The 15,901-nt window shown below is 38.8% G+C and overlaps 1 protein-coding gene across 3 annotated transcripts in view; it reads left to right on the top strand.

Moving 5' to 3' along the window:
* The window catches only part of XIAP (X-linked inhibitor of apoptosis), a 59,380-nt gene extending 44,093 nt beyond the window's left edge, over positions 1-15,287 (top strand). For 2 of the 3 annotated variants that reach the window (XM_047715198.1, XM_047715199.1), the window contains 2 exons: positions 1,599-1,799; positions 10,711-15,287. In XM_047715198.1, the coding sequence (XP_047571154.1) occupies positions 1,599-1,799; positions 10,711-10,904 (395 nt within the window). In that variant the 3' untranslated portion in view covers positions 10,905-15,287. Of the gene's footprint in view, positions 1-1,598; positions 1,800-5,312; positions 5,775-10,710 lie in introns of those variants that run through there. The other variant, XM_047715200.1, reaches the window with a different exon arrangement.
* Positions 15,288-15,901: the final 614 nt, after the last annotated feature.

Genomic DNA, 15,901 nt, shown 5'->3' with positions numbered 1-15,901 from the left:
ACAAATCAAAGATCTTAAGTTACTTTCTTACTTCTCTTATTACTTACCATGTAATATTTCTTACAATCAAACCCCTTTCCAACTTCTCTTTTTAAAAAACATTTATTGAAGTATAATACACATACAATAAAATGCTTAAAATAGACTGATCTTAAGTATTTAAGTCAGTGAACTTTAACATGCATTTATCTGTGTAGTCATTAGTCAAATCAAAATATAAAACTGGGGGCACCTGAGTGATTCAGTCAGTTAAGCATCTGCCTTTGGCTCAGGTCATGATCTCAGGATCCTGGGATGGAGCCCTACATAGGGCTTCCTGCTCAGTGGGGAGTCTGCTTCTCCCTCCTCCCCACCCCCCACCGCCCACTACTGCTTGCACGCTCTCTCTCAAATAAATAAATAAAAATCTTAAAAAAAAAAAGGTAATAGAACATTCCCACCATGCCAGAAACTCCTTCAGGCCCCTTTCCCAATCAGCATCTACCCCAAGTTATGTTCTGACTTCTGTGTTTTTAAGATTTTATTTATTTATTTGACAGAGACACAGTGAGAGAGGGGACACAAGCAGAGGGTGGTGGGAGAGGGAGAGGCAGGCTTCCGGCTGAGCAAGGAGCCCGATTCAGGGCTTGATCCCTGGGATCATGAGCAGAGCCACCCAGAAGCCCCACCATAGATTAGTCTTGAACATCCAGTAACTGTAATCATATGGTATATTCTTTTGTCTCTGGTTCATCATTATGATGACATTTTGTTCATCAGATCTGTGAGATTCATTATGTTGTCTGTGGCAGAAGTTCATTTTTCTTGTTGCTGTGTAGTGTTCAAATATACCACAGTTTACTTACCCATTCACCTGGTGATAGATGTTCAAGTTGTTTCCAGTTTGAGGCTCTTACAAATGACACTGCTATGAATATTCTTGTGTATATCTTTGGTGGATCTTTTTTTTTTTTTTTTGGTGGACCTTTGTACTTATTTTTAGTACTCAAGTAGAATTGATGAATCAGAGGTTGTAAGTCTCCTCTTTCAGCAGTTCCATTCATAACCTGTATTTCTACTTCGAGTACCATTACAGTGAATTTCTATTCATTTTGTTTCCTTATCTAGTTCACCCCCTTCGGCTGCAGAAACTAAGTCTCAGAGATAGGAAACTCACACATTCAAGGTCACAGACTGCAAATTCCCCCCATTTCCCATGATTTTTCCAAAATAATTGCTAGTGACTTGGGAAAGACATCTACTCTTAAGTATCTAGGTTAGCTGTTAATGAGTACAGCTGATTTGAAAAAAAAAATCTGATTTTTGAAGCACTTAACTTTATCTTCTCAGTTTTACCTAATCTTGCACTATTTCTTTACTCTTTAAAGCATCTAATCTCAATTCATAGTGCAATAAAATAATACTGTATTTTCAATGATTATAAGATTCTGATTCTTCAGTGCTTAAGTATTTTAAAATCTTCCCAGAGTAACTTTGATTTTTTTTTATTTTCTTGCTACGTACCTTTTTCTTCTTAACTGTACTTTGCTGTTGAGTTGTGTTAATGAAAATAATTGTTTAAACTCTGTGTTCTTTTTCCTCACCAATTTTTATTTCAGATGATGCCATCTTCCAAAATCCTATGTTACAAGAGGCTCTACGAATGGGATTCAATTACAAGGACATTAAGAAAATAATGGAGGAAAAAATTCAGACATCTGGGAGCAACTATACATCACTTGAGATTCTGGTTTCAGATTTAGTGAGTGCTCAGAAAGACAATACACAAGATGAATCAAGCCAAACTTCATTGCAAAAAGGTATGCATGGCTGTTTTTATTTTTAAAAAGCAAGAAACACCTAATAGTACTTCATTATGGATCATATCTTATATGACTGTGGCCCATTCATTTTTTTCCTTCTCACATCCCCCCTGGGATAAACATTTTTTTTTTTAATGTTCTGTTATGGGCACCTGGGTGGCTCAATCGGTTGGGCTTCTGCCTCCAGCCCAGGTCATGATCCCAGAATCCTGGTATGAAGCCCCCATGTGGCCCTCTGCTCGGCAGGGAACCTGCTTCTCCTCCCCCTCTGTCTCCAGCTCTGCCTACTTGTGCTCACTCTATCAAATAAATAAATAAAATCTTTTTTAAAAAACTTCCTGCTAATAAAAAATTCAAAGAAAAGTCAAAATTGGAGAAAACAGTACAGTGAACCCTCATGTACCCATAAACCAGATACAGTAATTATCGTCAATTTTCCAATCTTGTTTCATTTTTTTCCCCCAACATTTTTTGCTATGGTATTTCAAAGAAGATTCCAGGTATCCCATATATCATTTGCCTATAAATACTTTAATATATACCTAACAGATAAAGATTTTTTTAACTTAATGCTGTCATGTTAAGCAGTAACAAACTGTGCTCAGAGTGCTCTAACAGAATACCATAGACTTAAAACAACAGATACTTATTTCTTACATTTCTGGGGGCCAGGAAGTCCAGGATCAAGGTGCTGGCATATTTGGTTCCTGATGAGGACACTCTTCCAGGCTTGCAGATGGCTGCTTTCTCTCTGTAAAGGCAGAGCACTCTGGTCTCTTTTCCTCTTATAAATACACTGATTCCATGGGACATCTGGCTGGCTTAGTAGAGCATGCAACTCTTGATCGTGGGATTGTGAGTTGGAGCTCCACATTATGTGAGAGATTACTTAAAAATAAAGTCTTTAAAATAAATGAAAATAAAAATACATACATATGTATATACATACATACATAATAAAGTGAAATAAAGAAATAAAAGAAAAAAAAGATACCGATTCCATAATGAGCAGGTCCCACCCACCCTTATGACCTCATCTGGAATTTAATTACCTGCCTCCCAGAGGGCCCATCTGTGAGTCCCATCACATTGGGTGTTTAGGGCTTCAACATAGGAATTTTTGAGTGGATACATTTATTCCATAACATACTGTTACCACACTTAACAAAATTATCAGTAATTCCATAATATCATTTGAATATCGGTTAGTTTTAATTTTTTCCATTGTCTTGAAACAGTCGTAACAGTTGATTTGTCCTAATTGGTATTCAAGTAAGATCCACTAGTTTAGTGATTTTATTTTATTTTTGTAATGATTTACCTATTTATTTTAGAGATAGTGCTGGGGGAGGGGATAGAGGGAGAGGGAAAAAGAGAATCTCAAGCAGATTCCCCACTGAGCATGGAACCTTTGCAGAGCTTGAGCCCATGACCCTGAGATCATGACCTGAGCTGAAATCAAGGGTTGGATGCTGGGGTTCCTAGGTAGCTCAGTTGGTTAAGCATCCAACTCTTTGTTTCAACTCAGGTCGTGATCTCATGGGTTGTGGGATCAGGCTCCCCGCTGGGTGGGGAGTCCACTTGAGGATTCTCTCCCTCTGCCTTTCCCCTTTCTGTCTCTCTCTAGAATAAATAAATCTTTAAAAAAAAAGAAAAAAGAGTTGGACACTTAACTGACTGAGCCACCCAGGCATGCCTGATTTATTTGATTTATTTAGGTGTGGGTTTAGATAAAGAACAATGAAGGCTTTGATGATTATGTGTGGAATCTGTAAGTTTTGTAATTGAAATGGATTTAGAGTGTTCTGCAACTTTTCATGCGATGTAAACCTGTAAACACACCATATTGCTAAATAGAGCTTGAATGAGTGGCACCCTGGTACTGTAAATCATATATGGAAAGTGTATTAAACTTTTTTTTTAAGTAGACTCCACACCCAGCCCAGGGCTTGGACTCACAACCCTGAGATCAAGAGTCGAATGGTCTGTTGACTGAGCCAGCCAGGTGCCCCTAAAAATTGCATTAAATAATGTGCAAGGGAAGCATATAAACTCCTTTTAGGAACAAACCATGTAAGGGCCTATTCAGCCAGAGCAGCCCCACCCCGGTTGAATTGCCATTTTGTTGTTTATGCAGTAAAAGGTAAAAAATGTAAGTTCCTGGGGTGCCTGGGTGGCTCAGTGGGTTAAAGCTTCTGCCTTCGGCTCAGGTCATGATCCCAGGGTCCTGGGATGGAGACCCACATTGGGCTCTCTGCTCAGCAGGGAGCCTGCTTCCCCCTCTCTCTCTGCCTGTCTCTCTGCCTACTTGTGATCTCTGTCTGACAAATAAATAAATAAAATCTTTAAAAAAAATGTAACTTCCTTCTTTAAGGATGAAAGTGACTTGGGGTACCTGGGTGGCTCAGTGGGTTAAGCCTCTGTCTTCGGCTCAGGTCATGATCTTAGGGTCCTGGGATCGAGCCCCGCATCAGACTCTCTGCCCAGCAGGGAGCCTGCATCCCCACCCACCCCACCCCACCCCCGCCTACCTCTCTGCCTACTTGTGATTTCTGTCAAATAAATAAATAAAATCTTTTTTTAAAAAAAGGATGAAAGCAACTCTTTGATGTTTGCTTGGCAAACTATGAGTACATTTCAAACTATGAGTAATTTTGGGTATTGAGGTACGCTGTTATAGTCATTATTCCCTGAGCTCTTGACCACCTCTCGCAAAGGTTGAAAATTCTCCCAGTGCTAATAAATCTAAAAGTTTACCTTTTTTTTTTTTTTTACATTAAAGACCCTTTTGGAGCTCCTGGCTGGCCCAGTCAGAAGAGCTGGTGACTCTTAATCTCGGGGTTATGAGTTCAAGCTCCACATTGAGTGTAGGGCTTACTTAAAAAAAAAAAATTAAAATATGAATACACCCTTTTGATCTTTAAGTTATTTCCAGTGCTTCTAAAACATTATTCAGATAATTAATTGGTCACAAAACAGTATAACAGTGATTTTTAGTTACATCAGTTGATATAAAACATTCAACAGAAAGCATACTGTTCTTTTCCTAAATAGGCATTTATTTAAAACCTGTAATAGGGGCACTTGGGTGGCTCAATTGGTTAAGTAACTGCCTTTGGCTCAGGTCATGATCCTGGAGTCCAGGGATCAAGTACTGCATTGGGCTTCCTGCTTGGCGGGGAGTCTGCTTCTCCCACTGACCTTCTCTCATGTTCTCTCTCTCACTCTCTCTCAAATAAATAAATAAAGCCTTTAAAAAAAACTAAAACCGGTAATAGCTTCACTTGTCCTGGCAGTGGTAAAAAGAACCACTGACTTGGTCGTCTTTCTACTACAATAGAAATATAAGTGACCATATCATTTTTCTCTGCATCTAAACCACAACTCAAGTTTGACAATAAGGTGTTTTTATACCTGAAGGTATTGTCAGCAACAGGATGATTTAGTGGGTTGCAATAAGAAGAGAACAAGGTACAGTACTTTAGGGAGTGTCTGTTTTCTATCCAACAGGAGTCGATGGGCATTCTTGTTACCAGAGAGACTACAAACTAGGATGGTGTGGGAAGGAAGTCCTGAGCAAATGGCAGCTTTCAGAAGCAGGAGTTGGAATTCATCATTTTTCTTCTTGGTCTCATTAAATTGAGAGGGAGGTTAACTGATGATACAGGCTATCTTCTCACACTAGGGTTACTGCCTGTTCCTCTTACCAAGGGCTGATGAGTAAAAACTGGCACTAAGACTCTTCTTAATTCTATCCAGAAGAGAAGATGGGCCTAACTGCGGTAAAGCAGGTGGAAGTTATTAGAAAAACTATGCTGTTACTGTTGCTTACTGAGAAATCCTAGATTCCGTACTAGCTTTATCCCAATGGCTATGTGACAGAGAATAGCTCGGTAAATGGTCTTCTAAAAATAGTATCAGATAGTATATTTATTTCTTTTTAAAGGTTACATAGTGTGCTGGGGCACCTGGGTAGCCCAGTCGGTTAAGCATCCTACTCTTGATTTCAGCTCAGGGTCGATCAATCTCAGGGTTGTGGGATTGAGCCCCTCATTGGGTTCTGTGCTCAGTGGCCAGTCTGCTTGTGATTCTCTCTCCCTCTCCCTTCCCTCCCACTCACGTGGTCACTCTCAAATAAATAATTTTTTTAAAAGTTGGGGATACCTAGGTGGCTCGGGTGGTTAAGCATCTGCCTTCAACTCAGGTGATGATCTCCGGGTCATGGGATCTAGTCCCACATTGGGCTCCTAGCTAAGCAGGGGAGTTTGCCTCTCCCCCCACCAACTCTTGCTTTCTCTCTGTCTCTCAAATGAATAAATAAAATCTTTAAAAAAAGGGGCGCCTGGGTGGCTCAGTGGGTTAAGCCCCTGCCTTCGGCTCAGGTCATGATCCCAGGTCCTGGGTTCAGGCCCCACATCGGGCTTTCTGCTCAGCGGGGAGCCTGCTTCCTCCTCTCTCTCTGCCTGCCTCTCTGCCTGCTTGTGATTTCTCTCTGTCAAATAAATAAATAAAATCTTTAAAAAAAAAAAAAGATGGGGTGCCTGGGTGGCACAGTTGGTTAAGCATCTGACTCTTGATTTCGGCTCAGGTCATGGCTCGGGGTCGTGGGATTGAGCCCAGCCATCAGGCTCTGTGCGCAGTGCGGAGTCTTCTTGTCCCTCTCCCTCTTTTCCTCCACCTGCTTATGTACTCTCTATCTCTTTCTCAAATAAATAAATTAATTAAATACTAAAGAAAGTGTAAGGGGAAAGGTACCATAGTAAAGGATGTAGAATCCAATAGTTACCTGAAGATTTGAGTGAAATAAAATTGTCAGAGGTAAACTATTAGTCTCAGGGGGTGAAATCTATGGCCAGAACCTCACCATGTCAAGTAAGTTGCTGTACATAAGGCTGAAATAAGGTAGGAAAAATCAATAACAGTGTTTGGTAGGCCTGGCATTTCATTCCACTGTGCTCTGTGAAACAGAATCACAAATCATCAGAACCAAAATGAACCTGAAAGATCATAAAAAAACTTTCATTACTTCAGGGGCGCCTGGGTGGCTCAGTGTGTTAAAGCCTCTGTCTTCAGCTCAGGTCATGATCTCAGGTCCTGGGATCGAGCCCTACATCTGGCTCTCTGCTCAGCAGGCAGCCTGCTTCCTCCTCTCTCTGCCTGCCTCTCTGCCTGCTTGTGATCTCTCTCTCTGTCAGATAAATAAATAAAATCTTTAAAGAAAAAACTTTCATTACTTCAGTAAGAAAATTGAAGTATAGATGTGCTGTTGGCAAAGATCACTCAGCTGGTTGAGAATAAAAATCAGTTTTCCTGACAGGTGGTCCAGTGTTCCTCTTTAAAAAAATGTTTAAAGTGTACAATTCAGTAGTGTTAAGTACATTCACAGTTGTGCAGCCAGTCTCCACAACTCTTTTTATCTAAACAACTGAAACTGTCCCCATTAAACAACACATCCTTATTCCCCCTCCCCCAGCCCAATAATCGCCATTCTGCTTTCTGTCTCCATTAAACTTGACTCTTCTAGGTCCAGTGTTCATTTTTTACTCATTGGAGCATCACATCTAAAAGTCATGTGTAAATTTCTTTTTTTTTTAAAGATCATATTTATTTATTTGACAGATAACAAGTAGGCAGAGAGGCAGGCAGAGAGAGGGAGAAGCAGGCTCCCTGCTGAGCAGAGAGTCTGATGTGGGGCTCCATCCCAGGACGCTAAGAGGCTTAATCCACTGAGCCACCCAGGTGCCCCCATGTGTAAATTTCTTAATTATTTTCCTCCTTATGGGGCATCATGAGTATGTACTTGATTCTAACTTTCTTGGTTAAATGCTTTCATATGAGACAAAACAGTATAGAGTGCAATCACTTTACTTCCATTGTTACTTGCACCCCAGCTGCCTTTTCCCTGTCTGTGTACCTAGTCGTATTCCCCACTCCACCCCCAGTCCCGTAAATCCATCTTGTGAACTCATCCTTCAAGGTTCCACTTAGAGGTCATTCTTTGAAGCTTTCCCCAGTACCTACATTAGAGTCCAGAGCTCCCTCTTCTCTATGAGTGCTGCTATGAGAGCATTCGTAACATTGTTTTAGAATGGTTTTCCTTTTCTGTCCAGCACCTCAGACGAAGCTTCCTGAGGACCGGTGCTTTATCTTATCTCCAGAGCAGTCCATGTTTGAGCTTACAGGAGCTTACAGTTTTGATTATGCCCATGAGGTTGCTTTTTAAGAAGAAAGAGATTAAATAATACTTCCTCTCCACCCTGGTCAGGCATACCTTTCCAAAGCACAAATCTCCTATCTCTCTCCAGGTTAATACCCTTTACTGTCCCCCAGGGCCCTTAGGATCAAGTCCAAACTCCTTTAGGTGGGTTGCCAGGTCTTCCATGGTGGGGCACCTGCTGATCTTCTGTAGCCTCAAGTCATGCTGTGTCTCTCCCCAAGGCTTATCCGTGTACTTGTAGTCCTGGTTCTGTCTCTCCCCTCGGAGCCTGCCTATACCGTTTCCTCTGCCCAGAACACTCCTCTCCCACTGCCTCTGTCCCCCAGGGTCCCCCCTCCATCTTTCCTAGTTAACTCCTCCTTGTCCTCCTCTAGGACCCAGTTTAACTATAATTTCTTCCAAGAGAACTTCTGTTTATGTGTACGTGCACATTTACACCTTTCCTGTGTTCTTTATAACATATTGCAATTACCCTTATCATTACATTCTATTATAATTTCCTGTCTACTTGTGTTTCTCACTTGTTTAAGAATGATTAGGGGCCTAGGGCCTTTGTATTTGCTAGTTGTTGTATTTCGAGTTCCTAGAACCTAGTTAAGTGTTCAGTAAATATTTGTTGAACAAAACTGAACCACTGTTTCCCAAACTTGTTTTCAGTGTTCTGGGGCGCCGGGGTGGCTCAGTGGGTTAAGCCTCTGCCTTTGGCTCAGGTCATGATCTCAGGGTGTGGCATCAAGCGCGACATCGCATTGGGCTCTCTGCTCAGCCGGGAGCCTGCTTCCCTCGAGCTCTCTGTCTGCCCGCTTCTCTGCCTGCTTGTGATCTCTGTCAAATAAATAAATAAATAAAAATCTTTAAAACAAACAAACAAACAGTGTTCCCCAGGATGTTAAAGGGGATGCCATGAAAAGGGAACAAAAAAAAAAAAAAGGAACTCTGTAGTTAAATGTGACTTTCTAGGAGGGGATATGCGCTGTACTGTAATGACCTATACTTCATAGCGGTGGTTCCCAAGCCAGTGTGTGTAATCCCAGAAATTGTTGTTGTTGTATAAAACTATATCTTCTTTATTTTGCATATTTTAATTTTGGAACAACAACAAAAAAGAAACCCAGAAATTTTAGATTTAGTGGATGGGGCATAGCAATCGATCATTTTTAAAAATGCCCAAGTGCGCCCAAGTTGCTCAGTTAAGCATCCAACTCTTGGTTTTGACTCAGGTCATGATCTCATGGGTCCTGTGATGGAGCCCCAGCGTGGCTCCCCACTCAGTGGGGCGTCTGAAGATTCTCTCCTGCTGCCCCTTCCCCACTCTCGGAAATAGATAAATAAATCTTTTTTTAAAATGCCCCAAGTGATTCTCACGTGAGGCCACATTTGGAAACCACTGGTCTACAAAGATTGTTAAAATATGTAATGCCTTGGGGCGCCTGGGTGGCTCAGTGGGTTAAAGCCGCTGCCTTCGGCTCAGGTCATGATCCCGGGGTCCTGGGATCGAGCCCCGCATCGGGCTCTCTGCTCGGCAGGGAGCCTGCTTCCCTTCCTCTCTCTCTGCCTGCCTCTCTGCCTGCTTGTGATCTCTGTCTGTCAAATAAGTAAATAAAATCTTTTAAAAAAAAATAAAAATATGTAATGCCTTTAGAATAGTGCCTGGCACGTAATAATAAGGGCTATATTACTGTTAACTGCTGCCACTGTTGCTGTTGTTGTCATTATAGTTCTTTTTTTTTCTTTTTTTTTTTTTAAGTAGACTCCACTGCAGCGTGGAGCCCAGCACAGGGCTTGAATTCACAACCATGAGATCAAGATCTGAGCTGAGATCAAGAGTGGGACACTTAACCATTTGAGCCACCCAAGTACCCCTGTCATTATTGTTTTGTTTGACCATGAAACACATTTTTGTGATGTATTTGTTAACACCTCAAAACCTAGTTTGGGAAAGGCTGAATTAAACAAGTACTTTAGTGCCACCTGTATGCTGATGTTACCCAAATCTCTTTTTCTAGCCCTAACTTCTCCTGATCTCAAGACGTGACTGTCCAATGACATTTATATACAGATGCCCTGTAGACACCTCAAAAACAACTTGAAAAATGCCATACCAATATTTCCTTTTGGCATCACCATCCCCTTGTAGCCACACTAGAAATCTTAAAATCAACTCTGGTTCCTATTTTTCCTTATCCCTCACATGTAGTCAGTCACCAAATCCTAGTAGTCCCACTTCAGAAGTATCCCTCAGATCCATCCCTCCATTTCTGGAGTAAGTCATGCCCTTTCCATATGTCACTTCATTTTACCTAACCCTGGCTTCTCTGCCTGGCAAGTTGCTGGCCATGTTTAAATGTCACTCCACCTCTTCCCCCGTCCCCCACACCCTGCAGCTGCCAACCTGAGAAGCTTTTCCCACCTCATCTGAACAGAAGAACTGGTTCTCTCATCTCATCCCCGAGCACTTTGTACATAACTTTATGATACACTTACCACTTTGTACTTTGTGCTTCCCTCCATAGCCTCAGCTCACGTCCTTCTCTAGCCCGCAAGCTGCTCGAGAGCAGGCGTCGTGTGTGAGTCATCCTGTCTCCCGGCCCTTGCCTAGCACCTGGCACATAGTAGGGGTTCACATTGTTTCAGTACATTTCAACAACTAAGAAAGTAAAAAATTAACACATTTCTTTTCTCTTTGTGCAGAGATTAGTGCTGAAGAGCAGCTAAGGCTCCTGCAAGAGGAAAAGCTTTGCAAAATCTGTATGGATAGAAATATTGCTGTGGTTTTCATTCCTTGTGGACATCTGGTCACTTGTAAACAATGTGCTGAAGCAGTTGACAAATGTCCCATGTGCTACACAGTCATTACTTTCAAGCAAAAAATTTTTATGTCTTAAAAAATTTTATGTCTTAATCTAACTCTACAGTTAGGCACATTATGTTCTTGTCATTACCCTGATTGAGTGTGTGATGTGAACTGACTTTAAGTAATCAGCATTGAATGCCATTAGCATTTGCTACCAAGTAGACAAAATGTAAACTACAATGTTCTGGTTCATAATCTAAAATTTGAATTTCTGGATTTTGGGGGATATTAGATATGTTGTATATCTTTTTTTTTTTACTCTTATTTAATTGAAATCTAGACTAAGAAGCATCATACTGTAACTGATCACAATGTGTATTTGTAGTACACTAACTTAGTTTCTAAGTGTAAGTGAATTAATCAGCTGAATTTTTCATTCTTTTCATAGAGGCTTAACAAATGGAGCATTCTTTGTAAACGTGGAGATTAGAGTTAATCTCCCGAATCACATAATTTGTTTTGTGTGAAAAGGAATGAACTGTTCCACACTGGTGGAAAGATAGAGATTATTTTTAGATGTTTGTCTTTGTGTTTTAGTATTTTGTCCATTCTGTTTTAAAATTAGACACACGTGCTTGGATGGGTGATTGTAAAAAATTATTTTGTCATTGTTAAAAGGGTATTTAAGGATAGAATACCATCTAGCCAACATGTACTGACATGGAAAGAGGTCAAAGATATATTAAGTGTAGGCTGAAGTGGCAAAACACTGTGTATAGAATGAGTCAGATGAAGGTGTGTGTGTTTTGTATATGTATAGAACAAAAGATTTGGATCGATAAAGCACCAAACTGTTAAGTGTGGTTTCTCTTGGTGGGGGGAGGGTAGGGCCCAGAGGGGGCGTTGCAGGGGCCTTTCACTTTCTACTTTTTTCATTTTGTTCTGTTTGGATTTTTGTAGGTATGTATTAATTTTGTAATCAGAATTTTTAGAAAGTATTTTACTGATTTAAAGGCTTAGGCATGTTCAAACGCCTGCAAAACTACTTATTGCTCAGCTTTAGTTTTTCTAATCCAAGAAGGCAGAGCAGTTAACCTTTTTGGTGCCAATGTGAAATTTAAATGTTTTTTTGTTTTTCCTGCTTTTGTGGATGAAAAATATTTCTGAGTGGTAGTTTTCTGACAGGTAGACCATGTCTTCTCTTGTTTCAAAATAAATATTCCTGATTTTGTAAAATGAAATATAAAATATGTCTCAGATCTTCCAATTAATTAGTAAGGATTCATCCTTAATCCTTGCTAGTTTAAGCCTGCCTAAGTCACTTTACTAAAAGATCTTTGTTAACCCAGTATTTTAAACATCTGTCAGCTTATGTAGGAAAAAGTAGAAGCATGTTTGTACACTGCTTGTAGTTATAGTGACAGCTTTCCATGTTGAGATTCTCATATCATCTTGTATCTTAAAGTTTCATGTGCGTTTTTACTGTTTGGATAATTAAGATGTATATAGAACAAAATGTCAAGTCTTTACCTAAGTTGTTTTGTTTCCTTGACTAGTAATAGTAGTAGGTACTTCTGAAATAAATGTTCTCTCAAGATCCTTAAAATCTCTTGAAAATTACAAAATAATGACAAGAAAATGAGAATACTTGTTTAAATATTAAAAAGAAAATAAAACTTGAATAACAGTCAATAGAGATTAAAAAATAGAAGTTTAAAAGTGCTTCATACAACACCCAGGGTTTGCTTAAAAGATTCTTAAACCAACCTGTCAATAGAGGTGAGTGAGGCATTTTACTGCAGAGAAACATTTGAGAGTGAAACTTAAAAATCCTATTTTCATTGTATTTTCTATGAGAAAGAATATTGTTATGTTCTCCTCACCTCTGTGGATGACTGTTTTAAGTGACAGTCATTTAAAGCATTGCGAATTTAAATGAGAACTTTTCAAATTAAATAATGACTGCCCTGGTTGGGGGGATGTCTTGTTTTATGGTGTAAACTCTCAGTTCTTTACCTTTGCACTCCCACTTAGGTTTAGTTAAATGTTCATTAAGTTAACTTTTACTTATATTGTCTATGCTTTGAATTTAAATTACAAGGGGAGAAACGTGTTAAAGGTTCTTAAATGTGTTTTCCAGAACATGTCAGCTCCAAGTCAGGTAGTTAATTCAATCTAGTTGTTGGCCAAGGACTGATTATTTTAACATAAGACTTTTCCTGTTCTGGGAGCCTCAGTTCATTAAAACTCTTTTTTTAAAACTTGAATGTTTAGAGTTAAGAAGGACCTTTTTTCTCCCCGTGAGTTGTGAAATGTAATGCATGAAGCTGATGTGGATAACAAGTTTATTTTAAGAATTGTTTAGAAATGCTGTTGCTTCAGGTTCTGAAATCACTCAGCACTCCAACTTCTAATCACATTTTTTTTTTAAGACTTACCAGTGTTTGTCTGTGTTCTCACTATAAAAAGCACTGGATCCTTTCCATCTAGTTGTGCAAAAAATGATTACTTGCAAGGTCAAAATATAACCAGATCCAAATCTGCGCCTCCCCCTTTCCCAAAATAGTTTTTTGTATCTACATGTAGACATTCCTTTTCTGTTAGAAAGTTCACTTTAAAGATTTCCCAAGTCACCACCTATTTTACTACATTTTAGTCATGTGAAGAGTCAGGTTGTTTGGTAATAAGTAGTTCTCTTTATTCATAATAATTTGGTGTGCTGATCAAAAGCCTTGTTTTGATTTTTGAAAAATGGGTTTCATATTTCTAAAGTAAACTCCAGTTTATTAATTAACGGCTTTGTATTGCCTTTCCTGCTAGGTTTGGTTTTCTTGGGGTTTTTCTTTTCCCCCTTTGGTTAAGGGCTAAGATGGGGTAGGGTGGGTGTGATGGGTGTATATAATGGGATTTGGCCCTGCCTAACTCTGATCTTTTGTTTTTGTGGTTACATTATTTAAATTTTGGTAGGCTTTTTTTTTTCCTGTTTTCATTTGAGTGGATAAAACAGGTATTTTGAACTCTCTGAATGGAGACTACCACCCCAGCATTAGATGCGTGTATTGTACTCTTTAGGCCCAAATCATTGTTTTATTTCCTGATTCCCCAGGGGCTGAGTATGAGGGGAAAGGGTGGAGGAGTGAGACAAATGGGGTAGGTTTTTCGCTTTCATTAGAGAAATTAAGAAAACAGGAGGGGATTGTTGACAGATGTAGTTATTTTTAGCCAAGTCTGCTTTTAAAAAGAGAGAGCTATTTCTTTATCTCTGAAATAAGAGTAATAACTGTCTTATAAAATCAGGAGAGTTCAGGAAGACCCCGGATGTCAGATACTTGCTACAAATGTTTATTCCCTTCCCAGCATACTCTCTGACCCTTCAGGGGTTTGCCTTGACTCTGGAAATTTGGGCTAAGACTTAGATGATAACTCGTTTGGTGACTCTTACTCATCTTTTTTTGGCAACTCTCATAGTTAAGATGTAAATTATAATAAATAGGTCAGGTCCTTAAAAATATTTAAGTTCCTCTTTTAAAAATCTTAACTATTTTTATCGAATTCAGTGAGTTTTCCTAATAGAAACAATTGGCTTATTTCTACTTTCATCATCAGTGTCAATTTGACTCTTAACTCACTTAACACAATGTAAATTTCACTAGTGGCATACTAGAATCCTAGAGTGTCAGAGCTAGAAGTGACCTTAGAGGAGTATCTGATTCTTCCCCCTCATTTTACAGGTGAGACAACTGAGGCTCAAAGGTGAATGATTTATTCAAAGCTATCTAGCTAATTAGTGGCAGCTCAGACTGACACATGGTTTGACGGTGAAAAACTTCAAGTTACCTCTCCTGGGAGGTCTCAAATGTTTATTTTTTCAACTATTCTTTCTTTTATAACATAACTTTCACTACATATTAAATGACACTTTATGACTAACACAGTAGGACAATCTTAAATACATATATCTTCAAATTGTACAATACTACGTTAATGTTTTGGGTGGTAAGATTCTATTTTGAAGACTGAAGTTTGCAGATATGCATAGAGATTTTTTTTGGCATTTCCTACGTTCTTATTGTGTATCATTAATGCAACATTTAAAATTACTATATAAGTATATTTTGTCATTTTCCCTATATTTACTAACAAATACGCGTTTTTCAATTTGATGTAATAAAGGCTTTAATGTACTTTTGGTTAGAAGATTTTGCATTTTTTTCATTACTGTTAATATTTAATCTGACAGAATGACGGATTCTTATGTCATTGTATTTAGTGCTGTGAATAATCGTGAAATGTTTTCAGATAGAGTGCTATATTTGTGAATATAATTTTATGACTTTTTTCATTTAGTAGAAACCTTTCCATCAATATGGAAAACAAAGAAAATAGCTTTCCACTGTATAATCTGGCATCATAGATTAAAGCTTATTTTTCTGTGAATAAAACTTATTCAATAAAGTACTATTCTTTAAAATGATATCTTATTCCTTTGTATTTATTTTACTTCCTTAGAAAAAATAAAATAGCCCTCTTAAAAATACTAAAATGAAACCTAAATATATTTTCTGCTATTGGGCCTGGCATTAAGGTACACATCAAGTCATGTCCTGTTAAAAGAAAAAAGACATCTGTCTTCGTATTAATTTATAAAAATCTGTAAGTACATGAAAAGCCTGTTTTTAAAATGTATAAAAATACAAACTATTTTACCCTCGCCCCACAAAGATTGGCCTATTTCTCCCAAGAGATAATATTAGTCACCATAACAAATCATGAGCAAGAAATTTAAATGCAGCCTACCTTTCTTCATGTCAACTATACTTTCAATGAATATTGATAAAGATGTGAATTTTCAAACTTTCTCTTGAAATTCAAGCCCTAGAGAGGGCACCAAAAATTTTTTTTAAAAAAGCTTTCTCTTAACAGAAATTTTCAAACTTACACAAAAGTAGAAAGGAAATTATAGCTAACTCCATGGTATTCCTCATTCAGCTTCAATAAATAACATTTTGGGGGCACCTGGGTGGCTCAGTCGGTTAAGCGTCTGTCTCGAGCCCCAAAAGAGCCTGCTTTTCCCTCTCTGTTGGCCCG

The sequence above is a fragment of the Lutra lutra genome, chromosome X (genome assembly GCF_902655055.1).
Source record: "Lutra lutra chromosome X, mLutLut1.2, whole genome shotgun sequence".
In the NCBI taxonomy this organism is placed as follows: Eukaryota; Metazoa; Chordata; class Mammalia; order Carnivora; family Mustelidae; genus Lutra; species Lutra lutra.
Note: the sequence above shows the minus strand (reverse complement) of the source record. Positions and strands in the feature narration are given on the sequence as shown.